The sequence below is a fragment of the Hoplias malabaricus genome, chromosome 3, assembly GCF_029633855.1.
Source record: "Hoplias malabaricus isolate fHopMal1 chromosome 3, fHopMal1.hap1, whole genome shotgun sequence".
NCBI lineage: Eukaryota > Metazoa > Chordata > Actinopteri > Characiformes > Erythrinidae > Hoplias > Hoplias malabaricus.
In genome coordinates this window covers 13,478,781-13,495,608 of record NC_089802.1, presented here as the reverse complement: position 1 = coordinate 13,495,608, position 16,828 = coordinate 13,478,781, and the positions used below count along the sequence as shown (strand labels likewise).

General features: G+C 39.4%; 3 protein-coding genes across 10 annotated transcripts in view; 2 read left to right on the top strand and 1 right to left on the bottom strand.

Annotated features, from left to right (window-relative positions):
• slc38a10 (solute carrier family 38 member 10) overlaps window positions 1-5,053 on the top strand; it is a 28,817-nt gene extending 23,764 nt beyond the window's left edge. For all 5 annotated transcript variants that reach the window (XM_066663032.1, XM_066663029.1, XM_066663031.1 and 2 more), the window contains 2 exons: window positions 257-421; window positions 602-5,053. In XM_066663032.1, the coding sequence (XP_066519129.1) occupies window positions 257-421; window positions 602-1,689 (1,253 nt within the window). In that variant the 3' untranslated portion in view covers window positions 1,690-5,053. The remainder of the gene's footprint in view (window positions 1-256; window positions 422-601) is intronic.
• An 800-nt stretch (window positions 5,054-5,853) lies between these two features.
• ndufaf8 (NADH:ubiquinone oxidoreductase complex assembly factor 8) lies at window positions 5,854-9,294 on the bottom strand. Its single transcript, XM_066663035.1, has 3 exons — window positions 8,922-9,294; window positions 8,301-8,411; window positions 5,854-7,497 (listed from the first exon to the last, which is right to left on the bottom strand). The coding sequence occupies exons 1-3, from the start codon at window positions 9,000-9,002 to the stop codon at window positions 7,477-7,479; spliced, it is 213 nt and encodes a 70-aa protein (XP_066519132.1). The 5' UTR covers window positions 9,003-9,294; the 3' UTR covers window positions 5,854-7,476.
• Window positions 9,295-10,155: 861 nt separating this feature from the next.
• Window positions 10,156-16,798, top strand: tepsin (TEPSIN adaptor related protein complex 4 accessory protein). Of its 4 annotated transcripts, none has more exons than XM_066664761.1 (13): window positions 10,156-10,292; window positions 10,921-10,993; window positions 11,072-11,172; window positions 11,278-11,371; window positions 11,673-11,740; window positions 12,045-12,126; window positions 12,640-12,708; window positions 12,876-13,064; window positions 13,190-13,376; window positions 13,916-14,029; window positions 14,152-14,230; window positions 14,342-14,476; window positions 14,895-16,798. In XM_066664761.1, exons 1-13 carry the CDS (start codon window positions 10,254-10,256, stop codon window positions 15,462-15,464), a joined length of 1,800 nt encoding a protein of 599 aa, XP_066520858.1. In that variant the 5' UTR covers window positions 10,156-10,253; the 3' UTR covers window positions 15,465-16,798. The 4 variants fall into 4 exon arrangements, with proteins under 4 accessions (XP_066520858.1, XP_066520859.1, XP_066520860.1 ...); XM_066664762.1 differs by having other exon boundaries at window positions 11,081-11,172; window positions 14,895-16,796; XM_066664763.1 differs by lacking the exon at window positions 10,156-10,292 and adding an exon at window positions 10,716-10,824 and having other exon boundaries at window positions 14,895-16,797.
• The last annotated feature ends 30 nt before the right edge of the window (window positions 16,799-16,828 follow it).

The following is a 16,828-nucleotide window of genomic DNA, read 5'->3' as shown; positions in this document are numbered from 1 at the left end:
ACAACATTCAAAGACATTGTGTGACTTTATTCTCTGCTCAGGGCACATTTACTCCACTATGTCTTTCCATTGTAAATTAGTTGTTTGTTGCTATATTAATGTTTAAAATGTGAGATATATCACCTTTTTAAGTTAAGAATAGTAAATATATTTTATCTAAAGTATCCGCTGTAGTTATGAAATCTGCTTTGACCCGTTCTAATGGATAAACATTGGCCTTTGATGACTGTAATACTTTTAATTGTTCTTTCGCCAGAGGGGGCGCTTGACCATGCCATGCTGCTGCAGGTGATCAAGGAGCAACAGGAGCAACAGAAAAGGCTCCTAGACCAGCAGGAGAAGCTTTTGGCCGTCATTGAAGAGCAACACAAAGAGATTCATCAGAAGAAGGATGAAGAGGAAGAACCCAAAGCTGTTGGGGGTCAGTCTGAAACTAAAAGCATGGTCCAGCGCCTATATTTTTAACCATTTATATCATATTCTTACACAATTTATTTTTACTAATAAATATTATAACAGTTGCAATGTATAAAAGTTTGTTTAGAAGATAAAGTAGGTTTTTATCCAATACAGCTATTATCATGTCATGTTCTGTGCTTAGGTGAGGCTGCTGCAGAAGTGGGCAAAGCTGTACAGCAGCAGCTTGATGTAATAGAGGGAGCAGGGAAAGTGAAAGATCCAGACCAAGGCTCAGAGCATCATCAGGATTCTGCACATTTAGCACCTGTAGCTGAAGCCCCAGAACAGCAAGCCCATGGTGGCAAAAGTGTAGCAGAGGATCTTGACAAACGTGTTCCGCTCAAGCCAGCAGGTGAAGCAAATATACAGGAGAAACAACCTCCTCCCAAAGTGGACAAAGTGGGAGAGGTGTTGCCTGTAGAAGGCAACCCTCAGAAAGAGCTTGGCGCGAGAGGAGTTCCACTGCGGCAACGAGAGCCTGACTCTAGCAAAGAAAAACTAGAAAAGCCCAAAGACAGTCCAGATCATCTGAATCCTGAAGATATTGCTGCAAAAGAAGAGAAAGTTAGACAGAGGTTTGTCCAGCTAAAGGCTGAGCAGGAGAGGATAGAAAAAGAAAGGCTGGAGAAAGAGCGGATTGATAAGGAAGTGCAAGCCAGAGTAGAGAAGGTACGGAAGGAGAGGGAGAGACAAGAGAACCTGGCACGGGAGCTAGAACTGGAACGCGTTCGTCAAGAGAAAGAGCGATTAGAGAAAGAGCGGCTGGAAGCAGAGAGACTGCAGAATGAGAAGGAGAAGACTGACAATGAACTGGTGAAACTGGCAGAGAAGGAGCAGAAGATGCAAGAACAGATGGAGAAGTTGGCCCAGATGCAGCAGGTTATTGACAGAAAGCAGGAAGACAGTCAGAATGAGGTCAATCCTAAACAGGGTCATGCCCCTGAACCTCTGAAGAAAGGGGGCAGGGACCTGAAGGAGAATTTGGTTCCAGAAGGGCAGGAGCCTCAGCCAGAAGAGAAGGAGAAGAAGAGCAGAGAGGAGGGAGGCATGGATCTAAGGAGGCGGCGCAGATCCCTGGGGGACAAGGAGACAGGGGTCCTAGGACTTGAGCCCTTGCTGGAGCTGGGAGGGTCAGACCTTCATGCAGCCTTAGAAGGTCAGCTACTGGCTGGAGCTGTTGTTCACTCCCGCCAAATCAAACAGACTCCAGAGAGGCAACACACAGAATAATTGACTATTGATGACTGAAGCACATACACACACGCGCACACATTTTTGGTTAATTTTTTTCCAGTTAGCAGACCCATCTTTCAAAATGCATTTTTGTTCCAAAGCCTTAAGCAGGTCCCAGTGCAATATTAAAATATATACATTAGTAGAACTGATAGGAATTTTCAGTACAGTAAAGAAAACATTTAATCCACACCTAGGCAGTGATATGAGGTACTTATACTTTTCAGGGGTTCTGAACTTCACTGGAATAAGTCTGTTTATGCTCCTGTTTAAAGGGAAGTTTAAATGTTAGTTAACAAATTGGCTGTTTCTCATTGTGGGTTCTTGCATAATTGTGTTCTTGCTTCTTCCACTGCTGTAGTTCTGTTTCATTACTCAAGAACACACACAACAAGAACGGTTAAAGTACCCAGTTGTTGTTCTCACTCTGCCCAAAATAAGGAGGATGCATTGGTTCTTGACTCGCCAACAAGTAAATGCCATCATTCACTACAGCATCAGGAATTTGCTCTATCAAGGTGAAGAACGTTAATCTGGAGGACACAAGTCAGGTCTTTGTGTTCTTCATATTGAGAAACAGCTATTCTCTTACCTGTTACATTTTACAGAACAAATTGGCTTAATTACACAATCAAATGGATATACTAATGATCTTTGTTCATTTGGACCAAAAAATCCATGCCCATATGAAGAAAATGTGATCAAACGATATTCTCTCTGGCAGAAAATGAAAGGAAGTTTTGAAAGTCAACTGTCACACCTTGTGTTCACCTGCAGTTGTCGCTGAATCCTGTGATTTAGGAGTCAAAATAATAATTGGTACATTCAAGCTTGGACTGCTATGCAGTTAACTACAATTTAAAGACTAGCAACCCAATTTTGAAGCAGGTAATCTGCTTTGGAAATAGTGTCCTTCAATTTGAGCATCTAAAGTTTTACTTAAAGCAACATTATGTAATATTTTTACCCTAAAATTCCAGCTCCAAAATCATTGTGATGCTCCACTGAGCGGTAATAGGAAGAACAGAGCATTCTGAACAGCGCAGAAACTGCACTGTGAAACATTTGCAGGAGGGTAGGATGAGTTAAAGTAGTGTTTGTGATGGAGAACATCCAGTATTAGTGTGTACCACATCTTTCTAATGTTTGTGGCTAAATGCAATCAGATCCTCTCACAGATGTTGTAACAACTGGACTTCTCCTTCACAAGAACAAATGAGTTAAATTTTATTAGAGCAACACTAGAGATGGGTAAAATCTGGTACAGTTACATAGTTTAATACCCATTTACAGCACTGTCATGAAATCAAAAGGAATGGTAGAAACTGCATCGTGCAGTTTCTGGAGGGCAGAACATGGAGTAACCACAACAAAAGCTCTATTCTCCATGTTACAGCTCAGTGGAGTGTCACAATGGTTCTGAAGCTGGAATGTTTAAGGTGAAAATATTACATAGTGATCCTTTAATATTGTTGTAATATTAGAGCTGACTGACATTCAAATGAAGCAAATACAGCTTGCTGTTATCAGCATAATTTGTAATTCAGGTGGAAGAGGAATACACAAACAACACAACATTCCAGTGTCAGATTTTGTTTACAACAGGACACTGTATATTCTGTTTTAAATTGTGTTTTTCCAGTGTAAATATTAGACCCTGAGGTTCACACATTTTTTCCCCAAATATTTCAGAATGACAAAAAATTTGAAAGGTCTCATCTTTTATGAAATGAGGTTTGTTTTCTCCCCTGCAAACATTATTGTAAAAATTACCAACTGAATAACTGTCAGTGTATATCTATGTTGCCATCAGGGATGGAACTTTCATTCACCCTAGAATGGATCAAACTGACATGAAGGTACTGACCTGAAGTTAGGAGACCTCACCTTTCCTAGAAATTAATTGGAACAGCTTGTAATTTCTTTAAAGCAAACATTCTTTGTTTTATTCAATTTAATTTTTACATAGCCAGCTGTGCTCTCTCAGACTCCTGGCTCAGATGGTTGAGGCATTACTGGAGTCAAACCAGCAATCTCCCATGAATGGGCCAATGCTTAAACTGCTGCACCGCTTGTACTCTCACCTTCTTTGATTTAGTACATGTCCCTCCACTGCAACAAAGGTTCACATGAAGATGCTGATGATGATGATGATGATAGTTACACAATGCTTTGTTAGACATTCAACGCAATGTATATTCTCTGGGACATTGGGAAGTTACCTCAACCATCACCACAGGTGGCTGCAGAAGTGTACAATACACACAGACATGTCTATTCTGCTTGTGTACAGCAGACTTTCTTCAGCAGTCCTGACCTAGAACATGTACAGCTGCTGGGACCACATTACTGTACTGTATTACTGTATTTGTCATTTGCTTTCCTTTCTCTGCTGAGCGGTTGGGGCACATTTACTCCAAAGATATGAGTCTAAATTATTAGTATTGTATCTTCATGACCTTAATTGCCTTGGGGCTCCATGTCATTTTAATGAAGCTCCAATATCTTTCTTAAAATGCAAGTTTAATTTCTTTGTTTATTTAATGACATAAGTTGCAAACGATACTTTAAAGGGAGATTTGAGTTAAACTCTATGGACATTGGTTTCATTGAGTCACATTGCCAAAGATGTATAAAGTCCAGCACCTAGCCCTGCAGTTTGCCTTTTTGAGACAATGCTGTTTATATTTTTCTCAGGGGTTGGCCCAGGCCCCTTTGTTCCTCTGAAGGAAAATCTGAATCCCTCAGCATACCAATACACTTTAGACAAGTGTATGTTTCCAAATATGTGGGAACAGTTTCTGGACGGTCCTTTTCTGTTTCAGCTTGACTGTGCCCCTGTGCACAAAGCAAGGTCAATAAAGACACGGTTGGGTGCGGAAGAACTTGACTGGCCTGCACCTCCACCCAGTCAAACATCTTTGAAATGAACTAGTGCATAGACTGAGCCTCGGTCTCAAACATTCAACATCAGTGTCTGACCTCGCAAATATTATCTTTTAGATGAATGGGCAACAATTCTCTCAAACACACTCAAAAATATTTTCGAAAGCCTTCCCAGAAAAGTGGAAGCTGTTACAGATGCAAAGGGGGACCAATTCCATATTTATTCCTATGAGATATATATATTTATTTATATGAGAGATGGAATAACTTGTGTGGGTGTCCTAATAACTCTGCCCATATAGTGTAATATTTAATAGACCTGAATTTAAAAAAAAAAAAGCCCAAGCTGCCAGTAAGAAGTAGAGTGTGCCTTTACTTCTGGATCTCTCTACATTTGGAAGAATAGAAAGCAACAACAGGTGTGTTATCATCCTGTGAAGCCACTGTTGTCTGCACATGATTCCTGAACAGAAAATTAGCCAGTAAATATGGGCTAGAGTTCTAATACACCGCTTAAAGGAAGTTTCTGTGTCCTGAGTACTTAGTGAATGTACCGTTAATGGTTGTAGAAAAAAAATATCACAAATATAATATTGTCCTTGCAATTTTTTATGAAAATTTCTATTTTTATAGCCCTAAACTTTTTAAAAATGATTTTCATCATTCCAAGATAACTATTGAAGAAAGAGTTCCAGATTAGTCAAGAATTTGTTTCATCTATGTGCTAAATGATCTGTGTTCTGTATGTTCATGGGACCTCTGTAGACTGCTATTCCATTTTTTTAAAAACCTATATTGTAATATATTTCTTGTTGTTTTGTTTGGATACAATTAGCAGTGTTTTGTTCTACATCCATTGTTTCCAGTGTCTTTTGAGTGTTTTTGCACCCAAGCTGTGTGAGAAAATTCCTCCAGGCTGTGCCTCCTAAAACTTGTAGCTTGTGGTTTGTTTCCTTCACAGTAGTGTACAGTAGTGAGTGACCCTGGATGTGGTTTTATTTTTTTTATTTTTTTGCGGTCTAGCTCATTGTAAATCTGCATCAATTTGTTGCTCTCTCTCTGCCCCATTTTATATTTATCTAAGTTGTCTTAAACTTTAAAAAGCGATGAAACTTTTCCACAATCACCCAGATCCTTTTTTATTTATTTATTTTTTTAAATATACACCTGAAGGCAGGTTTGTCCCATAATAGGTAATAGGTAAGACATGTTGCTAACGCTACAGTCCTCTATTGTAGAATACCCCTGTGCAGCTGCTGGGGCTTTGATGAGTAGGCCATGTTTGGAGAAGCAACCAACCAAAACTTTCAAATGGCATATTTCTCTCAAATCACCTGTGAGTGAAAACCTTGTCAAAAACATCCTTTTTGTTTTCCATGAATAAAGAAAAATAAGGATGTAATTTGTGTGGTGATCCAATGAACATGCATCATATCTTCTGTGGAATATCAAAACTAAAAAGACCTTCAACTAAGCAATGTTATTTGATTAAAATCTGGTCATTTTCTTGAATTTCTCTGAATGATTGTGTTAAGCAGTTCACATTTATTTGCAGTTTTAATACACATGTATACCAGTTCCAAGTATATACAGTGTAACAAACTCAAAAATTCCTACTGAATTTCAGGCAAAATAAAGGCAAATCAAAAGGGCAATTTTTTTAATAGAACAGATAAAACAGTTTTAACTTTAACTGATGCACATCAGAACATTTTAAAACTATTTATAATTTTGAAGAACAAACAAAAAAGGCAGAGAGTATGACTTAAAACTTTTTGAAATTTTTGAATGTGCACAGGTAACGAAACACTTCAATTACCATTAAGTTTTTGCAAAATGCAAAATATTTAGAAGGGAATTCAAGAGCTCTTTTATAAAGCCAAGGGCCAGGTTTGGCAGAGCACAATCACCTCCACAGGGCCAGATTCTTTTAATTAACACCTTGTACTCCGCTGAAAATGTGTGAATCAACACCACATAAGACAAGCCACAAACAGTGATTCAGTCCAAACACAGGGAGGTTCTGTAAAATTTCCATAATGTGTTTCTCCTATGAATATGTCAAGCAGAGTTACATAGCTATCCTGGTCCTTGGCTGCGAACATTTTAAACTCAAGCCTGTTGCTCATTCTCTAATTGGCTGTTTGGATTGTATGTTGATCCCAAGTCATTACTGAGTCGCCTTTATGGTCACTCCATCAATTAACATCTGGCTAACAAGGGTGTGGGATCTCCAGCAGGGCGTCAGTAATACGGCTGCAGCTTGCCTTTCCATATGTGGCGAGCTGGAGTGCATAAGCTTTTGGGGTGCCAGTGACATGAAACCCATGGCAAAACATTAATCAACTAGCTTTTTATGTCCTGTTCTGACTGAGCTAGGACCAGTTCTTCAAAGCTTTGCTTTTTAATGTATCCCCTAAAAACAGATCCAAGGGCAGCAATTAAAGCTCAGCTATGCCACCCTTAGAGCAGCAACACACCTCATCACTCATCCTGCCTCTACATCCATCCAGCTACCCCCTTTGTCTATCTGTCTAAAACAAATGAACAGTCTGGTTATGTTTAGCTCAATTCTTTCATCCATATCTTGGCCTAATCCATTAAATGAAATTGTGTGACTGTCAGAATTTATTGTGCATACTTTAGTGCAGTAGTGCAGAAATTCACCATGCAGTCAATTTCCTGACACAATTATTTATGTTCACAGAAAATGAGCCATAAAAATAGATTATATGTATGCGTGTAAGACAGTACAAACATAAGATTAATCTTCTATTCCGATGTTTATATAAAAAACAATTTTTCTGGTGAGCCTTTTTTTTAAAACATTGAGGTCCTACAGAAGCTGGTCATTGTCTCTTTGTGTACAGTTCAAACAGGAAGACAGTAGTTCTCTTTTTACTTCACACTCTGTTTTGCCTGCAAAACAAAATAATTAATTAAGAACTTCCATTTAAATGTAAATGCTAAATTGAGGTGTCTTCAAGTCAATGCCACATCTATTTTTTGTTCAGCAACTAAATATTTTGAAATGAAATAAATAAAATGGTTACAAAAAATGTATCCAGAATTTCATTCATTCATTCATTATCTGTAACCGCTTATCCAGTTCAGGGTCGCGGTGGGTCCAAAGCCAGAATCAATGGACGCAAGGTGAGAATACACCCTGGAGGGGGCCCCAGTCCTTCACAGGGCAACACACATACATTCACTCACACACGGACACTTCTGAGTCGCCAATCCACCTACCAATGTGTTTTTGGACTGTGGGAGGACACCGGAGCACCCGGAGGAAGCCCACACAGACACAGGGAGAACACACCAACTCCTCACAGACAGTCACCCGGAGTGGGAATCGAACCTACAACCTCCAGGTCCCTGGAGCTGTGTGAGTGCAACACTACCTGCTGCACCACCGCGCCGCCCTATCCAGAATTTTGTTGTCTTAAATGTACACCCAGTAATGTGAGTAAAGCTTTTAAGGCATACACTTGGCTTTTAATTATTCTTTTAATAATGGGGTAATCTGATGCTCCTCCCATGAGAGTTTGCGAAACATGGATCCCTGTACACTACAGTGCATAGGTCATGAAACTATGGTTTCTACACCTAAACAGCATAAATCTCAAGACAGCTGCATAGCTTTGGCTGAATAATAAATAAAAATAGATTTTAAACTTTTAACTATTGAGCTATTTCTATTTTAGTGAAGTTTTACTCACAGCAGAAACAAAGCAAGTCTTCAGAGCTTCAAATTCTTTTATACATAAATCCTTCTTCAGCTCCTGTTTACCAGAAGCGGTGGCCACCACGCATCTGCCATAAGCGGCTGCCTAAAAATAATAATAATAAAACAATATAATCCGAAATATGAGTCTACATATTAAAGTGGAATATCATGAATGTCCTGGATAATTCAATGCATGAAATCTCATAAAACTCAATGCACGTGTAGTTCCCCTGATTCTTATACATAGTATTGTAAACATTGTGACTTCTGCTGGCTGTTCAAGCAGGATGTGTGTGTGTTAGCTAGCGATAGATGTCATAACCCAGAGTTGAGGACTGTCCAAAAGGAATGTCCCTCAGCTTCACGGACTCTAATGACTTGAGGCTATCTTGACGCTTAACTTGATTATATCCTGCTTTGTGGAATCCCCACATGGTTCCTAACACCACAACTGCCAGTACGCATTTAGCGAACCATATCACATATAACACTCCGAATTATTTGGCTTATTTTTTCAATTATGAAATATGTGGAAACTGTAAAATTCGGTGGAACTTTCCTTTAAGTGTAAGTAAGCTAGAAATCTAAATGGGTGTGTATTTTTTTTTAATACCTCAGTGGTGCATTGGGCAAGCAAGTCGGGGAATCTCCTCATTCGCTCTCGACTACGAGTCCAAACATTTGACCCTGACATTACTCACAGTCTCAACACTGTCCAGAGCACAATGATGTTATCTCAATTTAGCTTTTTAGCTAGCTCCTAGTTAATTCACGTCCTAATCACTGACAGTGAGGATTTAACGGAAGTGTTCCGAGCAACATTTCACCGCTTTCACCCGACAACCATAAACTATCCACAAACCTCACTGCTACGATATCCTTTTAGGGGAATGACCAAAAACTTTTTACGCATAAATTCCTCGTCCTAAACCAAAGCACGCCTGTCAGTTCCCTGCACAACCGTGGGGGGAGCTCAAATGAATGAATGTTCCCTACAAAGTGCACTATGTAGGTTATGGTATAGCGCTCATATACTGAAGCCTTCATTTTATAGCAGATATAAATGCATCTAAATGCTGCATGTCTAACATTTGACCCAGTGTATGAGTGTAGAAACCCAGGTTTTAAGATCTGCATAGTGCACTACAAAGGGAGTAAAGATATATTTCAATTTCAGCCCATGTTGTGCCCGCTGTATGTCTGATACGTGGTTGGTTGAGAACGTTGTTTGGCCCCGCCCCTACTGTTTAAATCTCTTTGTTCATTCGCTATCGCTAATACTTCCGTGAAGGCAATGGACCAATAAAAATGTGCAAAACGAGGCCACCAATTTGTGTGACAGTGGATACAATAAAGTCGATTCGGTTTGGTGAATCGATTCTTTAAACTGTCACTTTAACTGAACCGAAGTTCAAAGATACATTTTCTGTTCACTCCACCTTTTGAAATCATGCGATGTAAGTTTGGGAGTCGTGGGATCGCTGTCAAAGAAAACGACACATCGGAATAGGGAAAGAGTTATCATCGATTACATAAATGTGCAGTATTCAAGCCCAACCCTATAGCTAGCATTTGTATTTGTATCATTAACGTGTTAAAATATGCAAGTTACGCCATACGATTATTTATACACAATACATTCTGTTTGTATATATATTTTATTTGCTTTTTTGTTTGTGTATTAATTACATATTTTCTCCCAAATGTGATCCCCGATTTGTCAGACCAAATTTGCACCCTTCACCGTTAATTTGTTATTTTATTGAATTTAGTTGAACCAATGAATCGGTTCTTTTCAGATTCTGAAAAGAATCTTTTTCACTGGAGAGTCGGTTCCCGGGAATGATTTTTTTAAGGAATCGGTCATCGCTAGGTGCCCTATCATCCGCCCAGTCACGTTCAGAAATGATCCACAGAGCCGCGGCCTCTCGCACAGCGGTAAGAGATGGCCACGTTAATGGAGCGACTGGCTTTCCTTCAGAAGGTGAGTGTCAGTCACTTCATCTATGTGAAGAAATGACGCGACGCCTGTCGTACTCTGGATTTTACCTTGAACATTGTAGCTATAACATGTAGAGCTGCAGCTAAGTGGCTAGCTAGCAAACTCCATGGGTGATACATAAACACCTCTTCTCCAGAAGTCCGCTCGAGTCTCGGAATCGTGAATGTAGCTACGGTGTCACTGTTCACGACACTTGGAAAATATTATCAGAGCAAATTATCAGTGTAGTATTAGGAGTTTTGTCAAAGAAGCATCACAAATTCCCAGAATTGGATTTTACCTCCAAGACAGCTCTGAGGCTGGTTTGTGATGATTAGACAGCAGCTGGAAACACCTGGAGATGTTTTTAACTGTGCTTGTCTGAGAGAACCCAGGAGAGAATTGTTACACACTACATTATATCAATAGCTAATTTGTGGAACTGGCTATTTTCACTCATAGGAAGTCAAATTCAGCTTTGCCCAAAGAATCAGTCATATTCAGTTTAACATCGTGATTCGGCTCGTAAAAAGAGGTGAATTTAATGGTGGTTAAGAGAGAGAGAGAGAGAGAGACGGAGTGAATGAAGGTAGTAAGTAAATGCTCCCTTTCCAATTTCCGGCTGTTTCAGGTGCCAACGCTTATGAAGGCAACAGCAGATGACGAAGCGCCCTGTCCTGGATACCTCTTTGAAGAAATTAACAGTATCCCTTTTCCAGTTAATGGACACTTAATTAGATATCTGTATTCAAGGCTGTCAGACAAAGTCCTTAACTTGTATGATACCTCAGAAATTTCACACGAGTCAGTGGGCTACAGTCAGTGTCTTCTTGAATACCTCCTGGAGCGTCTGCAGGTGGATTCCTGTCATGTGAAACTGAAGGTTAGACACACACATTCATCCACTCTGACACAGATTCGCCCGTGATATCCCCAAGACTTGATGTATTAATTAGTTCTCTTTCAAGCTCTCAAATCTCTCTCCTAGGTTCTGAAGATCCTCATGCACCTGTGTGGCCATGGTCCTCCTCACTTTCTGACAGAGCTGAGGAGAAACGCTACATTCATTCAGGAAGTAACTGGTAAGGAACTTGTAGTAGGGTATCAATAACTTTAGGAAAAGCAGGTCATTATTATTATTTTTTTATATATAATTATTTGACATGTCACACTCAATAAATGTTTTGTTAACACAAGGTTGTAAATTATACTTGGTAGAAATAAATCTGAAAAAAATCATCAGAATTTTATGATGTGTAAATGTATCTACCACTTGTGGCTATCTCTTAATATTAGTCTGTGATTTTCAGTTTTTCTTTCAGTGTCTAAATAGATATATATCTGAGGGAAACCAATGTATAGCAATATGTCTGTCCCATTCAGTTTACAGTGGTCCCCCAGACCCTATTCATGGCAATGCACCCTTTCAGAAAGTCAGAGCCTCAGCTCAGGTGAGATGTGAGCTCTGTTTTACAGATGTCTGATATATATATATATATATATATATATATATAATTTTTTTTTTTTTTTTTTTTTTTTTGAACAGTAAAATCCCTAAAGAGTAAAGAAAAATGACACCCAACTGTGCAAATGGTGTGTGACTCCTAGCCTGCATAGTTTTTGTGTGAAATTACTTGGAGTTGAAAATTAGTAACATCTTACTACCTTTCTTTCCATGAATGTGGCCCTATGGGCAACTTGGGGTTGAATGATATGAATTGAATGAATTGATACATAAAAATTCTGTCTTTATAGGAATTGGCCAGTGTGCTGTTCAATGATACATTGTCCACAAAAAGCGGACTTTCTCCATGCAAAGCTGCAACTATGAGCCTGGGTAAGGGAGTGTGTAAGAACTTAACTCACTTCTTATTTGCCCCTTTCTACCTCAGTTTTAACTAGAATCACAGTATATTTCATGCACTAACAATATGTTTTGTTATGAAATGTTAAAGGAAAACAAACTGGCATCATGATCTAACCTTTTAAAATAAAAATAAAAAACACCTATATGTTGTTCCACATTTAAGTTCCTCACTCATAATTACACAATTTTCATATTTAATTTAACATAGTGGCCAAATAATTAATAGTAGCTCATGTAGATTTATAACTGAATATCTAATCTGCAGATTAAAGAGTTAACCCCTTAAAACATTAGGTTTATTTGTATTAAATTATATATTTGGAAAACTATGCAAACTGGGATTTTCTAAAGTCAGTGGAAATGTGGATCTAAACATTTGCTCTTTTAAGCATGAAGAGGTATTTGATTGTTTTCATTTGATGGTTTATTCTAAGCAGAACTTACTAAACAGTTATTTCCAATATTACAATCTGTTTAATGCAGGAATGGGATCAGACTCTCTCAGGTCGGGTATGCAGGGTTTTGGAAACAGCCCTGGAAGGAAGCCATGCAGTAAGAGAGAGACTAATTTAATTTTTAAAATTGAACATACTCCAGAAAAGCCCGGCTGACCACTCTGATGTTTTAGAATGGCTGTTAAGCACTCTGCTGCTAGTGATAACGTATATTGTATACCTACATTTAGCTCATACAATGTCTCTGCTTTTTCTCATTCTAAGACAGAGCTACTCTTTTGGATAAAATTCAGAAAGCTGCAGAGGTAGTTGCCAGTGCTGTCCTTCCACCCACAGAGCAGCCTGGTATTCGTCTCCATGACAACCACTACCGAGCTGTGGTGGCGCCCTCTGCTGTTGTGGAGGTAGCTGTGCCAGCATGTGCTTACAATGGTGCCTCCCTCGGCCAGAAGAGTAAGCCAAATTCACAAGTATTCTGTACAACAGCTCTTCTGATGAGAAGCTGAAATGCTACAAAACCCTTCAGTTCAGTGATGTGTAATAATAATAGTAATGGCAATCTCTACCTCTATTCATAGTATCTTACAGGTGCCCAGGGCAGGCTGGCGGTGGTTGGGAGGAAACAGGCAGCGACCACAGCTCCTCTCATAACTCTTCTCTCGAGATTGAGCCACCGAGCCAAACTTCCAAAGGGGAGAGCAGCAAATCTGTCGAGACAGGCAGCCACTCGGGGGCCAGCCGAGAGAGCGGAGACTTAGCAGATCGGTAATTATCCTGAGTGCTTGGATATTTGTCTGTTGAACTTTAAGTTAATTATCAAAAAAACAAAGTCGTGAGTTTTTTTGGTGTATTCTCCCAGTGTCTGTATGGGATTCCTCCAGGGCCCACAGACCAAAAACACGCAGATTGGCTATTTAAAATGTCTATATGTGGAGTGTGTGTGGTGACATCTGATGAACTGGTGCCCAGCCCAGTGTAGTTCTCCCATCTGCTCAATTTTTTTTTCCATTTTTTATTTATGTATTTTGTGTTCTCCCTGTGTCCGCGTGGGTTTCCTCCAGGTGCTCCGGTTTGCTCCCACAGTCCAAAAACACACATTGGTAGGTGGATAAGCGACTCAAAAGTGTCCGTAGGTGTGAGTGAATGTGTGTGTGTGTGTCTGTGTTGCCCTGTGAAGGAATGGCGCCCCCTCCAGGGTGTTTTCCCGCCTTGCGCTCAATGATTCCAGGTAGACTCGGGACCCACTGCGACTGGATAAGCGCTTACAGATGAATGAATGAATGAATTTATGTATTTTTTTTTAGTGTCGAGGCCATGCAGTTGGAAGACTGTGGCCAGGAGATGGCGCTGATCAACCGTCTCACTAACGGTTCCAAAATCTTTCTTTCCAGAGATGAAAGCCAGCATTTCATCAAAGAGTAAGCAGATGTGTTCGAAGTTTTTTGCCATTTTTGCAAAATATAACGAAAATGAATTATATTTACTTTATATAGCATTATTGACAGCAAAGTGAATGTGTTTTATTTCTCTCTCTCCTCAGGTGTTCGATTTTAAACTGTGAAGTTGTTTTAGAACTTATTTGTCACAAACTGAATGAGCCCACACCAACAGTTAAAATGGTAGAGTTCTTCACTTTAAAACTTTGTGTGTATCATGGCCCTATTTTATCATATGGCTGTCATTTTAAAAAGCCTTTGATACAACAGAGCTCATTCCTATTTCCTCTACAGAGGGCATTATGTGGCATTGCCTGCTTGATGTCTACAGACCTTCTTTCTCTGGACCAGATCTTCTGTGTCACACATAAGCGCCTTGCCCAGCTGAGTGAGGGAGCAGCTGGACCTGTAGCGAACAAAGCAACCAAGGTATTGTAAATGATATTTAAGAGAATGCCAATGCCTTTTGTATTTTCAGTGAGAGCTGTTTACATTGAAGCATGTGGGTGGAGTGATGCATGACATTGATACTGGTGTATATTATCTTTTTAAATAAAAAATGGCATCAGATTTCTAGAGAATGTGTAGGTGACACTGGTTTACTGGGCTAAAATATCTAAAATGCATTCCTATTACTACATTTGTAACCATTTACATATAATTTAGCATGTCTCCTTCTCTGTTAGTCCAAGTCGAATTTAGTTACATTACTGATTTTTTTATTAACATCTTATATATGTTTTGATATCAGTAGTTACGCATATGAAGAATATCAGACCTGATAATGTCATTAGCCCTGAACCAGTGGTTCCCTGGTGAGACGTAAATGTATTGTCTCTCTCTGTAGCTTCTTAGGCAGTTTAAAGCTCTGTTGGGTGGCCCGTCTCCATTGACTAAACCTGATACTACACGCGATCCAGAATCATCCAGTCCTTCACTTTCAGGCCAGCCATTAAATCCCATCCTCACCAGCCCCATTCTCCCAGCACCACTGAATGCCGTAGCACCATCTAGCATTTCATCCACACGTTGCCCACAAAGTCCCTGTTCTGAACTTGGCCTGGAGCAGGAAGAAGTTGATGCTGTTGCTGGAGAGTGTCCTGATGGAGAACAGTTAGAGAAAAGAGAAGAAGGCCAGCAGACTGTTCATGAGGACAGGGACAGACCAAAAGACACATGCAAGGTCTCTGAACCACTTAGACACCACCCCACACTGTCACTGTTCAGTGGCATGGAGCTGGTAAACAGGGGGAAACCTGTGTGTCTTGTTGAGCCTGTTCTTATGGAACCAGACAACCAGAGAGGAGCAGAAGGCTATTCTGACCTGGCAGTGGAAAAACGGTCAGAAAAAACAACATCTAATGAACTCCAACACAACAGTGAACAAGTATCTGCTTTCTCCTTCCTCAACCTCTGATCTTTCAATGCCTTCTGACTGAACATGATACAGGGTGCAATATAATTTTATCATATAAAGCTGAAAGAAAATGATGTTCCCAGAACCCAGCCTACAATTTAGTGTTTTTTTTGTTGTTGCTCTTCACCAGAGTCATCAGTCCTCTCACTTGTTTGAATGAACTAACATGCAATTTCTAACTTCCAAAAGACGCACCAGAGGTAATGCCACATTAAGGTACGATTTAAAATATCCAAATGCTGCTAGTGGTTTATACCCAGGGAAAGGTTTGCCTGGCAAGAGTATAAATGATACTGTTTACAGTTTGACAGCAAGGTGCTGTACAATGTTACGTTTTTCTGCATTTTCTAATTCACTGAATAATACTGCTTTGGCAACAGTAATCTGCATCCTTCAGACTACAGCATCCTTTGGCCCAAATACAGTGCAGTGCATGAAGTTGACCTGCTCTTCAACCCACATGTATGCTATAATGCTATAATATCAGTTTTAGGTCCTTATGTACCTGGGATTATATGAAAAAAAGAGATTTTGAATCTGGTCTCTACATTTTCAAGCATGCAGCAAAAGCATTGGTTTAAAAGTGTCTTTACAGACCTTTCTGTGTTTATATACACACAAATCTTTACATCACTGTCTGAGTCATGAGTAAAAACTAGTCAAGTACCTTTTGTGTTTAAAGCTGATAAATACCTCAGGATTAGCATTACTAAGTTTGGATTTTGCACTAAGGAATTATTCCTTAAAAGCTCCTGTGTCTTCCAGTTTTGTTTGGCACCTTAAAAGGGATTTCTTTTTGAATTATAAGACGTAAACAAAGCAATTCAGAGTGGTGTAAAAAGCTCCTGTCAATTCTCAAGAAAGCAAGTCAGTGTTATTACTCAGAATGGATATTGTGTATATTCTGCCATATACATGAAACATTGTTTTCCAGTAGATTACTGAAAGAGTGAAATGGCTATTTTATATTTCATTCATAGTAGAGATTCATATCAATATTTAAGTTGTGTAGTGGTTTACTGGTCATCTAGGATTATAAATAGCTATATTTGTACTACATATTTGATTCTATGACCAGCACTATTTACCATCAAACCACTCTGAATGTATTAGTTTACATCTCAACCATTGAATTGTGCAGAAAATCTGAATTTCAATGAAATTTTCCTTTAAGACGACTCTTAAACATGTTAAAGGTACCTGTTTTGCTCAAACATAGACACACAGGTTCTCCAAGAAGGAATACTGACTGAGCACTAGATTCCTGTTTAATACTATGGCTTGTCTGAAAAGATCCTAGATGAACACTGCAGCTATGAGTCTTTCCGAATAAAGGTATTACTGAACTATTATTCAACTGCATC